General features: G+C 36.7%; 2 protein-coding genes across 2 annotated transcripts; both read right to left on the bottom strand.

The window, feature by feature from the left end:
• Positions 1–783: 783 nt before the first annotated feature.
• Positions 784–2495, bottom strand: LOC121804178 (galactinol synthase 2-like). The gene is made up of 3 exons (XM_042203711.1): positions 2160–2495; positions 1783–2070; positions 784–1026 (listed from the first exon to the last, which is right to left on the bottom strand). Exons 1-3 carry the CDS (start codon positions 2493–2495, stop codon positions 784–786), a joined length of 867 nt encoding a protein of 288 aa, XP_042059645.1.
• A 2131-nt stretch (positions 2496–4626) lies between these two features.
• On the bottom strand, positions 4627–6704 carry LOC121804177 (galactinol synthase 2-like). Its single transcript, XM_042203710.1, has 3 exons — positions 6340–6704; positions 5781–6068; positions 4627–4956 (listed from the first exon to the last, which is right to left on the bottom strand). Exons 1-3 carry the CDS (start codon positions 6673–6675, stop codon positions 4627–4629), a joined length of 954 nt encoding a protein of 317 aa, XP_042059644.1. The 5' UTR covers positions 6676–6704.
• Positions 6705–14013: the final 7309 nt, after the last annotated feature.

Raw genomic sequence — 14013 nt, 5'->3', positions numbered from 1 at the left:
TTGGCAATTTATTTCATATGAAGCACTGTTTAACTCTATTTTGTTTACTGATACACTCCTCACCAGAAACTATCCGGTGGCCTACGGCAACGGTGTGAATCCATCTCTGACAATCGCGTTTCTGTAAACCAGTCAACTGATGGCTTCCCATCTTTAGCTTCTCTTGCCTTGTAATGAACTTCTTACTTTCTGAAGTTGAGTATTCAAACTGCCTTGTTATAAACTAACAAGATCTTGGTGCCAAAACATAAGTGTCTGTTTTATTTCTTTTGAAAGGCAAACAATTAGTTGAGTGTAGAGTTGCTTTAACAGGAAGAAAGCAGATAATACAATCGAGAAAAATAATTTAAATTAAAATACTGCAGTATCTCTATCATCCTATGTGTAGTAATTGAAGTGTCTTAACAGATATTCATATAAGAATAAGCAAGAGAAATATAAATATTAGCTTCAATACAGGTCCACAGTTACCCAATAACAAACATAAGCACAAATACTCTTATAAAACTATTTCCATAATTTCATAACCTGAAGAAAGAGAACTCAATTAAAAAAGGAACTATGATAGAAAATTAAAAAACATAATCAAAATTTAAAATTTGAAAATAATGATTAAAAGTTCAAACCAAATACAAAAATCTCATTTGAAAAACTTTCTAATAGATAATCGGTTGAACCATGAATCGATAATCTGACCAATTCACTTGTTGGTCCAGTTCATAAAACATTGTACGCCATTACAACAACTTATTTAATTTTCATGATTATAATTGATAAGGGGACCTATAATGAACCACCACCTTCGCCGGCGGCATTGAAATCCAAGGAGGCATCATTGTATATATCCCACCACTTGCTTACCAACATCTTCATGTCTACTCTGTCCATATTCTCTTCCTCACCGGTGAATCTCCACGGCTTCGACCCCTCCATGCAGTAGTGAACCACCTTCGCCTTCTCCGCGTCCACAGCCTCTGGATGCCGCCACAACATTGCCACCAATAGGTTGTACTCCGGAGAAATCACCTTCATCTTTTCTCTAAAGAACATGTTCAGGAAATCCTAACAAGTTTCCAACTCCATGTTAACAAGACTTTGAGAATGCGCATTCTACATCCCTTTAAACATATAGTAATATAAAAATAATTTTCATTAAATCACTACATTTGGTAAAAATTTAGGGAGTCTCACTCATAAGGTTAAAAATAGAATATACTACTATATAATTTTTAAAAAGGGAATACTAAATTATGAAGTTTCAAAATTTGCCAATTGTTTCATTCACATTGAAAACGACGTCTTTTGTTCGTGCTCAAACAATATCGTTTTCCCAAAAATAAGGAAGAAAAAACGAAAAAGAAATAATACACGTCATTTTGAGAATAACCAACAAACATTTGTATATATACGAGACAGTTATTAAAATTTAAAATCTCGGGATTTAATATTTCATTTCCAAACTTTATGAAACCATTCAAACCATATTCCGTGATTTAAAGTACTCCATCCGTCCCCGAATAAGAGTCGCTAATTTCCATTTTGGGCCGTCCCCCATTAAGAGTCACTCTTCATTTTTACCATAAATGGTAGTAGGCTTCACATTCCACTAACTCACTACACTCACATTTTATTATAAAATTAATATAAAAATGTGGATCCCACATTCCACTAACTTTTTCAACCAACTTTTCTCTACATTTCTTAAAACTCGTGCCCGGTCAAAGAGCGACTCCTATTAGGGGACGGAGGGAGTATTATTTATCCCTGTAATAATTAGAGTACCTGCTCGGCGAAAGGGGTGGGAGGGGTGAGGCTGAGGGTGTGAATGAGATGATGATAGGTGATGAGATCAGGCTCGAAAACAAACATGCCGCCATTGAGGTAGAAAGGGGGCTGAGGGCCGAGTTCCTGCGGCCACCCGAGCTTCTGTGGGCAGACATCGCCGGACATCTCACACACGCAGTCGACCACCCCATAGAAATAGCCACTCGGAAGCTCAAACAGGTGATCTATGTTATCAAACACTTGTACATCCGCATCCATATATATCATTCTCTCATACTCCACAAACTACACTTCATTATACAAAATCATATTAAATGCACCACAAAAATGTGACCAAATAAAAAAGTGATTAAATGTGTAAAATAGATACATACCTTCCAAAGGCGAAGTTTGCAGTAGTTGAGAAGGAAATAATTCCTAACATATGTGTGGTTCTGATCGGCATCCGAAGAAGGGAATGCCGGCTCGATCTCACGGAGTATACAGCCCTGCTCCACCAGGATGCGGCGGTGCTCCACCGGCACATCGGCCAGGAGCGCCACCACAAGCGGGAAAGCAGCGCCGACCTTCCTCAAACCCTTGGCCAATCCAACGACGCCTTTCACATAGTCGCCGGCGCCGGCCAAGAACGTCACGTAGGCATTCTTAGAAGCTCCCACCACCGGCGTCGCCTCGTTTCCGGCTGTTGACTTGAGAATCTCGGTATCCATTTTTTGGAAGACAGATTTTGGAGAGAATTCTTTGTTTTATTTATAATTATGTTGTGCTAGAAGATTTAAACTTCATCAATATATACATTTTTACGAAAAGAAAAAAATACTTTATTTATTTTAAGGTAGAGTGGAGAGAAAAATAGACAGTGAAAGATAAAGTAAATACTACAAAGTAAATAAAGAATTTTGTTAATAAAGAAAATGCTCAACTATCTTGGAACGACCAGATAATGAACGTGATTCAACTATCTTTAGACAAATGGGTATTAAAATTAGTACTTTTGAAGGTTATGAATACTTAAAACGTTTATATAACACGATTTTATACAGTCTTAAATCTTTTACTGATGCCGACAACAACAGTGATAAACTTATATCTATACACTAAGAGCAAAAAAAAGTAGAGTACTAAAATTTGTTGGAAAATAATGTAACGAGATGTGATACACATTCCGACAACGATATAATTATATCTATATACAAATACAGGTTATAAGAGGGAAAAACAAATTTATTAGATTTACTGAAACCAGCTTTGACATTACACGTTATTGTCTCTCCACATTTAATGCATAACAACATTATACTGCTAGATATTATTCTCTCTATTTATTCTTTCATTTCACTCACAAACAACATTGCATAAATAGTTAATACACATTAACATAAATGTTTCGTTATAATTGAGACGAAACTTACTCTCTTAGTTTTATTTTCTCTTATCTATTTTTTCTTCATTGAACATAGTAATAAACCGAATTTAAGTGCATAAATTATCCATATTGATAAGAAATGCTTTGTTGCAGGAGTATTATGTTGCCCATATTGATAAATGTAACACTTGAAACGAAAGGTTGCCACTACTTAAATGAATGTGCTTATAGGTTAGTCCAATTTATTATACGAACAATAGTATTACAATGAAAAATAGTCACAGTTCTTAGGATAATTAGTCCCGATTTATTATAGGTATAGATATAATTAAGTATCGGTTCAAGCATCAACATAAAACATTATTCCAATAAAAAAACATAAGTTGACTTTTAGCATAAAGTAAGATTATTAATTAGATAGAGATATAAATGAAATGGTAACAGAGAGATAAAAGAAGAGAGAAATATAAAATAAGAAACGGTTCTTCTTTGAAGTTAGAAAGGACAAAATGAGAAAGAAATAGTAATAAAAATTTAAAAATATCTCAAATGACTTTAGGAATTTGTAATGCAATTCATCTCATGTAGTAGCAAAAATATACAAAAGTACACTCTTGTATTCACTCTATTTATAATGCAATTAATTCATGAAGTAGCAAAAATATACAAAAGTGGTATACTAAAAAAAATGATGACAAATAACTAAAATAACCTTAATGCAAAAAATAAAGAAAAATAACTGTTCAAAAATAGTGCAAAAATACTTCACACAAAATTAAGTCTTATCTAAAAAACTCAAATACTTATATTTATTTTTATTAGGTTCATACAAAATTAAATCTCATCTAAAAAAACTCAAATAATATCTATATTTATTAGGTATCGAAAAAGTACAAACATTTACAAAAATTTACATTCCTCTTTTTATTTTATTATAAATTAGACCGAATTTGAAAAGTTCATTTCAATTTTAATATAACTAAGACTGAATTTGATATTTTCAATAAAAATAAAAAAAAAGCAAAAAATTACTCCTTGCGTCCCAGAGAGCATGAACAATAGGTTCGGCACAAATTTTAATAAATAAGGGTAAAAGTAAGAGAGACAAAAAGGATAATGCAAATAATGTTAATAAAATATGAGGTCCATATTATTATAATGATATAAGTTATTAATGGTATAATTTTAAAATAAATTTATGTGTACGTATAATATGTTTGTTGATTTTTTTCAAAATAAGAATGTTCATACTTTGTACAAACAGAACGAGAAAGAGAATAGTTTATATTCTTTAGAGACGGTGGGAGTAGTTTCGAAAAGAAAATAAGCAAGAATTGATAAATTGAGTATACTTTTCTAGAAGGAAGTAAAAAAGGAAAAAAAAAGGTAGTTATATAATGTCTAGGCCATTGCAAGACATTTTTCATACAAAAGTTACATAACACTTATTTAATTTTGAGAACATTTGGCATCGATCACGCCGCAGATGAAGCAGACCTATAGTGAACCACCACCTCCCGTGACAACGGCAAACCCTTAGTTAAGCGTTGGGCTACATTGAAATCCAAGGATGCATCGTTGTATATATCCCACCACTTGTTCACTAGCATCTTCATGTCTTCTCTTTCCATATTCTCTTCCTCGCCCGTGAATCTCCATGGCTTCGACCCGGCCACGCAGTAGTGAACCACCTTCGCCTTCTCGACGTCGACAGCTTCAGGGTGTCGCCACAACATCGCCACCAATAGATTGTATTCCGGAGAAATTGCCTTCATCTTTTCTCTGAAGAACATGTTTAGGAAATCCTGACAAAAGTTTCCAACCCCATGTTAATAGGATTTTTCTAATTTTGTGCACTACATCTTTCAAATTTTAAAATAAATTATTAAATTAAGAAACTTTTTTCTCAATTCATTTATCAAAATGAAATAATGTCTTTTTATGATGCCTAAAAAGCAGATATTATTTCTCCAAATAAAAATAAAAACAATTCGTTTTGTACCTAGACAACATTGTTTTCTACTCATTTAGAATGGCGGAGAAAATCTCAATTGTGATTTAATATTGTTTCAAATATTATGAAATGGATCACAATATGATTAAATTTGTGATATGGTATTGATCAAAATTTATTTAATACTAACAATAATGGCTAAGAATATTTTTTTAATATAATTAAAGATACTATTTCTAACTATACCATCAACGCTCATCTCCTAGAGCATCCTTATTCAGGGGCACTGCAGTTGGATCAGCAGAATTGCAAGCATAAAGCATCCTCATTATTAGTATCACAACCATAAGTAAAGAACACAAACAAAAATATCCTAAAACAAGTAAAAAGATTAAAATAATTTATCTTTCAACTTAAGAAAACTGTCCTAAACTACGATTTTTTAAAAAAATTCTAAACGCAAGTGATTGCTGTCACAGTTTTTATCAAAGAAAAACTTTTTTAACGAAATTTATAATTTAATTATATTACTTTATATAAAAATCAGAAAAATTGAAAATATGTAATATAAGTACTATTTGATTGATCAATTTGATCAAAATGCATAACATTATTATATATTAAAAATTATAATATTTCATTCAAAATGTATAAGTTATAACAATGAATGAGTACCTGCTCAGCAAAAGGGGTGGGAGGAGTGATGCTGAGGGTGTGAATGAGATGATGATAGGTGGTGAGATCAGGCTGGAAAACAAACATGCCACCATTGAGGTAGAAAGGAGGCTGAGGGCCGAGTTCGTGCGGCCATCGAAGCTTCTGTGGGCAGACATCGCCGGACATCTCACACACGCAATCCACCACCCCATAGAAATACCCACTCGGAAGCTCAAATAGGTGATCTACATTATCAAACACTTGCACATCCGCATCCATGTATATCATTCTCTCATACTCCACAAACTACACATCATCATACAAAACCATATTCAATGCACAACAAAAATGTGATTAATGTGTAAAATTGTTACTCCTTCAGTCCCTCAAATTGCCTAGTTCCTTTCTTTTCGGTATGAGATCAAAAAAAATTTGCTGTTCGAATATTAAATAGACAAAAAAAGTAAAACAGGAAATTGAACAATTTTTTGCCAAAAAAAATTAATTCAAGTAATTTCGAATAACTCAAAATAGAATATGAGTCAACTAATTTATTAACTTGTGACAGAGTAAATACCTCCCAAAGGCGAAGCTTGCAGTAGTTGAGAAGGAAATAATTCCTAACATATGCGTGGTTCTGATCGGCACCGGCACACGGGAACGCGGCCTCGATCTCACGGAGTACACATCCCTGCTCCACCAGGATGCGGCGGTGCTCCACCGGCACGTCGGCCAGGATCGCCACCACAAGCGGGAAAGCAGCGCCGACTTTCCTCAAACCCTTAGCCAACCCAACGACGCCTTTCACATAGTCACCGGCGCCGGCCAAGAAAGTCACGTAGGCATGCTTAGAAGCGCCAACCACCGGCGCCGCCGCGTTTCCGGCTGTTGACTTGACAATCTCGGGAGCCATTTTCGGTTGGTTTAATTTGCAATCACAACTTTTTTGTGACCTATGAATATGTTTCGGAAGACAGTGTTTGGATGAAGAGATTTGATAATATAAATAAGGTGGATGACTTTGAAGCTAAGTCAGCAAAAATGATAACGTGTAATAACGCAGAGGGAATCGTATGACACGTGGAAAACTTCTTCATTTAAACATATCATCTTTGCTTCTTCTTCCTTCGGTTCTTGCACTATAGTTATAGTATTGCAAAACAAATATAGCTAACGTACAATAGTACAAGTAAATTTGTCCCACATAATGCTATAAAGCAACGCTGAGAAAAATTATTAATAGTAGATGTATATACTCCCTAGTCCCAAGGGAAGTGAATTATTTCTTTTATTAGATAGTTTATTTTTTATATTATTATTTCTTCATTTAACTTATAAAACTTCATTTTTTAAAATTTGTGCACAAAAGAAGTGTCTTCTTACTAAAAACATAAGTTTGTATTAATTTTTGTCCAAGTTTTACAATTAAAATTTAATAGTCTAGATATGTTGCCATATAATGTGTATAAAAAAAGAGAAAAAAATTAAAAATAATTTCTACTAATTAATTATACACATAATAGCAATATACTACACTATATTATCCAAATCACTAAATTATTACTACATCCGTCCTATAAAAGAGACTTTTGAAACATCACGAGTTTTAATACACAATTGGTAAAGTAAGAAAAAAGAATTGATAAAGTGAGAGATGAAAAAAATGAATAAAGTAAGAGAATTGAGAAGAAAAAATAATAAAAAGTGTGTTAGTAGATTGTGGGATTCACGTTATAAAATAGAAAATTTAAAATTTTTAATTTTAAGGGACAATTTAAATTGAAAATAGTTTGTTATAAAATAGAAAATTTAAAATTTTTAATTTTAAGGGACAATTTAAATTGAAAATAATTTGTTTTTAAGAGCTGGTTATTTAATAGAGAATCTAAAATCTGTAAATTATTATTAAAATTTTACAGAGAATCTAAAATCTGCACCGAGGCCGCACTTATGATCGTCTTTATCTATTGGTGATGGATAAACTCGAACATTTCACTCCTAGCTTGCCATCCACATTATCTCTAAGATAAGTACTACTCTTCAATTAGGTTCGTTTTTTTCTTCCCTCCCAATTTTTGTTTGTTTTGCTTTGTAGTGTTCTTTTATTTTTTTGTTAGGAGGAGGGATTTGAAGGTATATATTATATCATCTTCGTATATATTCATTGTCGAATTAAATTTGTTCTAAAAGACGCCTATATTACAATATTCCATTACATAACTGAGGTCTGAATTGAGTTGAGGGGATATACCCTAAAAAATATATTGCATAAAACTATAAAAGAAGTGTCTAGATCGATGAATTCAATTTGATGGTATACTCTTGTAGCTTGAGAATAACAATGTTTCATCATTTGTCGTATTACAGTATAAGATATTATGAAATAGAACACTGATATAGTTATAGACCTTATTGCAACATATATAGCTAGAAATTTAACTTCGTTATCATCTCAAGCTAATCTACTATTTGATACTAAAAGTAAATTTATTTTGGGGGTATATTTAATACTAATAAAACAGGTTTTCTGAGAAATCATTCTCTATTTCGTTGATTGAGCATGCTGATTTACGCACCTTTTTATAAGCCTTGGTGATTACAGTAAATGGTAAGTCTAATTACTCTAGATCTAATATTCTATATAAGAAAAAACAATCAATTTATAATCAATTACTAATCTTCCTACTAATATGTGTTGTTAGGAAATTGGTCTCTTGATTGCATAGAATCTTCCTTCCAATACTCCCCTCAAGTTCAGTGATGGGATCACCAATTCTTAACTTGTCCAATACTCCTCGAAAAGAATGTGAATTTACAGCCTTCGTCAAGATGTCCGCCAGTTGATCCTTTGACTTGACATTAGGTAGCTCCCCCACCTTCGCATCAATCGTGTCCTTTATGAAGTGTCGATAAACCTCAACATCCTTGGTTCGGTCATGCTGAACTGGATTCTCAGAGATGCTAATAGCGGCCTTGTTGTCACACAACAGCCAACACGGTTGAGTGGATTTAAGGTCCAGCTCTGTCATGAGTTTCCCGAGGCACAACTGTTAATCCACTCTTGATTCCTCAGAATTCTGCCTCAGCACTGGAAAGTGCGACCACCTTCTGTTTCTTACTTCTCCATGTCACCAGGTTACCTCTTACAAAGGTAAAGTAATCGGCCGACGACTTCCTATCATTTGGGTTCCCTGCCCAATCTACATCAGTGTACCCAAGTATCTCTAAGTGCCCATGTTTCTTGAACAACACTCCATGCCCCGGTGTACCCTTCAAGTATCGCATTATTCTCAATACTGCCTCCCAATGATCTTCTTGTGGCGCATGCATGAATTAACTTACTACTCCAACGGCGTAAGCAAGGTCTGGCCTAGTGTGAGACAAATAGACGAGTTTCCCGACTAACTGTTGATACCTCTCTCGTTCAGCGAGTTTAGCTCCCTCTCGAATCTGCAACCCGTGATTTTGGATAATTGAAGTGTCTGCTGGATTACAATCTATCATCCTCGTCTCTGCTAGGATATCAAGTACATATTTTCTCTGATTGATAAAGATCCCCTGTTTTGAACTAAGTACATCTATGCCTAAGAAGTACTTTAGGAGATCAAGATCTTTCATCTCGAATTCCTGAAACGTCCTGGTTTTTTTCTTTACTGTGTCTTCTCCTTCATGTTGTTATCGTTGTGAATTGCTCAAGTTAGATTGTCAAACTGATCCAGCTGGCCAATTGTATGCCCTTTTACCTGCGAATGCTGGTGAGTGGGTCCAGTGGAAATTCAAACTGATCAACTTAACTTAAGTTGACTTAAGTGATATGAATGGGGGAACTGAGAGCGTTTCAAAACCTTAACCCACAATACTATTAGCTAGTATAGGGAAGTAAGGATCGATCCCATAGAGACGATGTGTTTTACATTTGTTGTGGACAAAATGGGAATGACTGCTGCCATGCTTCACAGGGTGGGCTAAGTTAAACTACGAACTGGAAGACTAAACTAACTAAGCTGATCCACTTGCTAAACGGGACTAGAACTACTTGATCAACTCACACTAAAATTTCTTGAAACCAAACAGAATAAAAGTGAGCGACTGTCAGTCTCCTGCAAAACGTACGATAAAGTAAAACTTTTCTAACAACTTCATCTTCTTTACGAAATAAACATGAAAAATAGAGCATAATCAGATCTGAACATTTCCTAATACTTGTGACCCAACAAAACTAAAACAAACTTACGACTCAAAAATATACTCTAAGCTCTGAACTTCATCTACGTAAACGAAATCAGATCTACTCTACCATGCTGCCAACAACCAGATCTAAACATCCTAGCATATTTCCTTCAAGATTTCTTCACAACCGGGCAGAATTCATAAGTTAAAACTCATATCTAGTAGATTAAACAATAGCAAAAACACTCAGCTCAAACATGAAACATAAATCGGCACTCAAAGGTGAATCAAGAACTTTATGCATGGTAAACAGAACATTTAAGTATGAGAGAAGCCATAACACTAAATTTACTGAATTAAAAACATCCAGAGTCTGCAACAAAACACAACGTAAATCAAAAGAAGAAAAGCTAAATCAGAGATTGTTTCATCGTCCCTTCTCGGAACGGAATTACATAACGAAAATGACGGAAGTGCGAAACCAACACCCAACCACTGCTAAACTAAAACTAAACTAAAAACCAAGTGTGCATGTGACGAAAATCAGGAGTTTGGAGTGTTAGGAGCCCCCATTTCAACCCTAGAAGAGAGCTAAAGTCTAAGTGAGTGCTACCTCATTCCTCCTTCTCTATTTCCATTTATAGGAAGACGTGGGTCTTGATCCCTAGGGCAACTTCCCTTAGAAAAGTCTCTCTTGCCCTTTGCCTTTGGGGATCTTTCTTGTGTTGTGCTCCATCTCCTAATCGGGTGCTCTTGCCGCATGTCATGTAGTCTGACTTGAACCGTTTGCACAACAAATTGACTCCTTCTCCTTGACCCGTTTGTCCGCCCAACTGATCCACTCGTTTTCTGAATATGGCGGACTTTCACACAAACATCTGGCTCACAATTGGACGTTAGATTACAAAATTTGGTGTAGTTTTATCACGGAACACATGCATGAAACGAGCCTCATCAATTCCTTGGAAAGATTTTTTCTCAACTGGCTTATTTCTTCTTCGTCATCCCCAGCAATAATCACATCATCAACATAAATAATAAGACATGTAATCTTACCATTCTTCTTCTTGAGGAACAAGGTGTGATCTGAGTTGCTTTGCCGATAATCATACTTCTTCATCACTTCAGTGAATCTCCCGAACCATGCCCTAGGAGATTGTTTGAGGCCATATAGTGTCTTCTTGCAAACATATAAACAAGTTGGTCAGTTCCCCATGTAGGAAGGCGTTTGTTACATCAAACTGGTGTATGGGCTAATCCCGGTTAGCCGCTATCGAGAACAAAACTCTTACTGTGTTGATTTTGGCAACTGGTGAAAAAGTCTACGCATAGTCGACGCCATAAGTTTGGGTATATCCTTTCGCCACCAACCTAGCTTTATATCGATCAATAGATCCGTCGGGTCTTCTCTTGACTGTGAATACCCATCTGCACCCCACAGTGGTAGCTCTTTTGGGTAGTTTGCTAACTTCCCAAGTTTTATTCTTCAACAGAGTATCCATCTCTACAAGCATAACATCTCTTCAATGTTTAACTTTCCAGGCCTCTTCCGCTGTATAGGGAATCTCCTCTTCCTCATAGAGAGCAGCCTCAAAAGCTCTTGCCATCTTGGTTAAATTCCCTTTCACAAAGTTCACCACAGCATACTGACTCTTCCTACCTATTTTTTCCGGGGAGAATCTCTTTGGTGCCACGAGTACTCCTTGGTGGGAGTATATAACGACATGTGCTCTCATCTAGAGTCATATCTTCATTTGCAGTCTCTGTATCAATAGGGTCAGTAGGAGTATTTTCTTGTGGTGAATCAGAAATTACCTCAGGTGCTTCGGATACCGGTTGAGGAGGGACACTGGGACGCAGTTCAGAGTACTCTAGTGTGGTTAGGACATGCTCGGTGGCAATGCTAACCTTCTCTGTTGAGTCCTCATCGAAGAAATTTGGCCCAGGCACAAACGAACTTAGGTAGTACGATGTTTTGTCTGACTTACTCTCCCCCTGACTACTAAGGTGGGTATGGTAATAAAATTCAGTTTCCAGGAAATTGCAGTTCATTGTGGTTACTACTCTTTTTGTAGTTGGATCATAACATCTATACCCCTTTTGGTTAATCCCGGAACCCAAAAACACACATTTGGTAGCACAAGGGGACAATTTTGTTCTTTCATGTTTAGGGATATGGACATAACCGGTACATCTAAAAACTTTGGGTTGAAGGTTAAGATGTTCGGTATTTTGGTGAGCTTGGAAATGATGTCAAGGGGTGTTTTTTTGTTTAGGATTTTTGTGGGGAGTTGGTTTTTGAGGTAGATAGAGGTAGCAACAGCTTTGGGCCAAAAGTAGGTAGGAAATTTGGATTCAAACATCAAGGCTCGGGTAATTTCGAGGATGGTTCTGCTTTTTCTTTCTACTACCCCATTTTGTTCAGGTGTATAAGGACAAGAGGTTTTTATAGTGGTTTGGAACTGGGTTTGGATAAGGTTAAAGAAAAGGATGAATTTATCAATTACCTCAGACTTGTGTTTTAGAAACTATATCGAAGCCATCCTAGTGCAATCATCTACAAAAATCACAAAATATCAAAAACCATTCTCCCCAACAATAGGTGCATGACCCCACACATCAGCATGAATAAGGGAAAAAACTGAATTCATACGAGTATTTGTAGATTTAAACAATTGTCTATGGCTCTTGGCCAAAACACAAGTCTCACAAGAAAAATCTTTCGGAATAGAGAGTTTAGGAAAAAGTAAACTAAAATAGCCAGGGGAAGGGTGTCCCAGTCGTTGGTGCCAGAGCTAAATTTTCCGTTTCGTGGACCCATGAGCCAGCATCACACTGCCTTGTTGAGCTATCTCATCCATGTAGTAGAGTCCTCGGCTCTCAGTGCCACGCCCAAGTATCTTCCTCGCCCGAATATCCTGCAAAATACAGAAGACGGGGTGCATCAGCAAAGTACAGTTCAACTCTTTCGTCACGTGGCTTATAAACATCAATCTCTGGGACGGAGTAGGAACATAAAGACAATTTGATAATTTCAAGGTCGGGGATATTTCAATAGTGCCCGCCCCGACCACAGTAATCAATTCCCCACTAGCAGCTTGTATATAGTTTTAGTAATATTACTAAAACTAACATAATCATCTTTATTGGGAGTCATCATGTCGGTGGATCTACAGTCAAATATCCATCCCTTTTTATCACCCCCATTATCAATCTTCACAATAAATGCAGCGGAAATACGGTTCAAGGGTTCCAATTGATTTTAAAGTGTAATAGGATTGAGTTGCACAGTTTTCAAGTAATTAGGGGTTTTTCATAATAATCTATAAACTAGGGATCAATCTGTAACTCATCATAAATTGGGGGTCTCATATGCAAAGAATGGGGTGTCTGGCGCAATTTAAACAAAGTTTGGGGTGCATTTTACGAAAAATCAAAGTAATTAGGGTTAGGGTTTTGATCCCCTAACCCTTTACCTCCAGCTTCATTATGTCCGCCACCGCCTCCCTTTTCCTTTCATGTTCTCTCGGTGAAATTCCCGGCACCGATGACACCGCCGCCACTCTCGCCTCCGCCGGAAGTTTCCGGTCCTTGTCTCAATTTTCCCTATCTGTTCATCACCTCCCGATTTCCTGTGTTGGGGATCAATTTTGCCGCCTCATTCCCGGTGGAAACTCCGACCGCCATTTTCGCTCTTGTCGTCTGCCTCTCCTCCCACCATTCGGGATATCCCAGCAATTGAAAGCACGTCTCTCATGTGTGCTTTTGCATTCCACAATGAGAGCACCAAAGTTTGGATTTGTCCACCGGTTTGTTTCCAGGCCCGTGAGTGGCGGTGGTTGAACGCGCGGTCCCGCTCCGATGGACTTGTCGCTGCCCCTGTGCCGTGAATCCATGGCCAATACCTCCTGATGACGAATCCCCCCTCCCCCCGCGTCCGTCAATGGCTTTGTTGGAGGGATCCAGTGGCCCGAGTCTCCGTCGAGCCGCCTCCCTTTTGACCCACCCATAGGCAGTTTCTACGGGGGGAGGGGTCACTTCCTGGAGGATGTCATGCCGGACTCCCTCGTGCTCCTCGTTC

This window comes from Salvia splendens, chromosome 5 (genome assembly GCF_004379255.2).
Source record: "Salvia splendens isolate huo1 chromosome 5, SspV2, whole genome shotgun sequence".
In the NCBI taxonomy this organism is placed as follows: domain Eukaryota; kingdom Viridiplantae; phylum Streptophyta; class Magnoliopsida; order Lamiales; family Lamiaceae; genus Salvia; species Salvia splendens.
The sequence above is the reverse complement of the archived record's forward strand: the minus strand, read 5'-3'. Positions and strand labels throughout refer to the sequence as shown.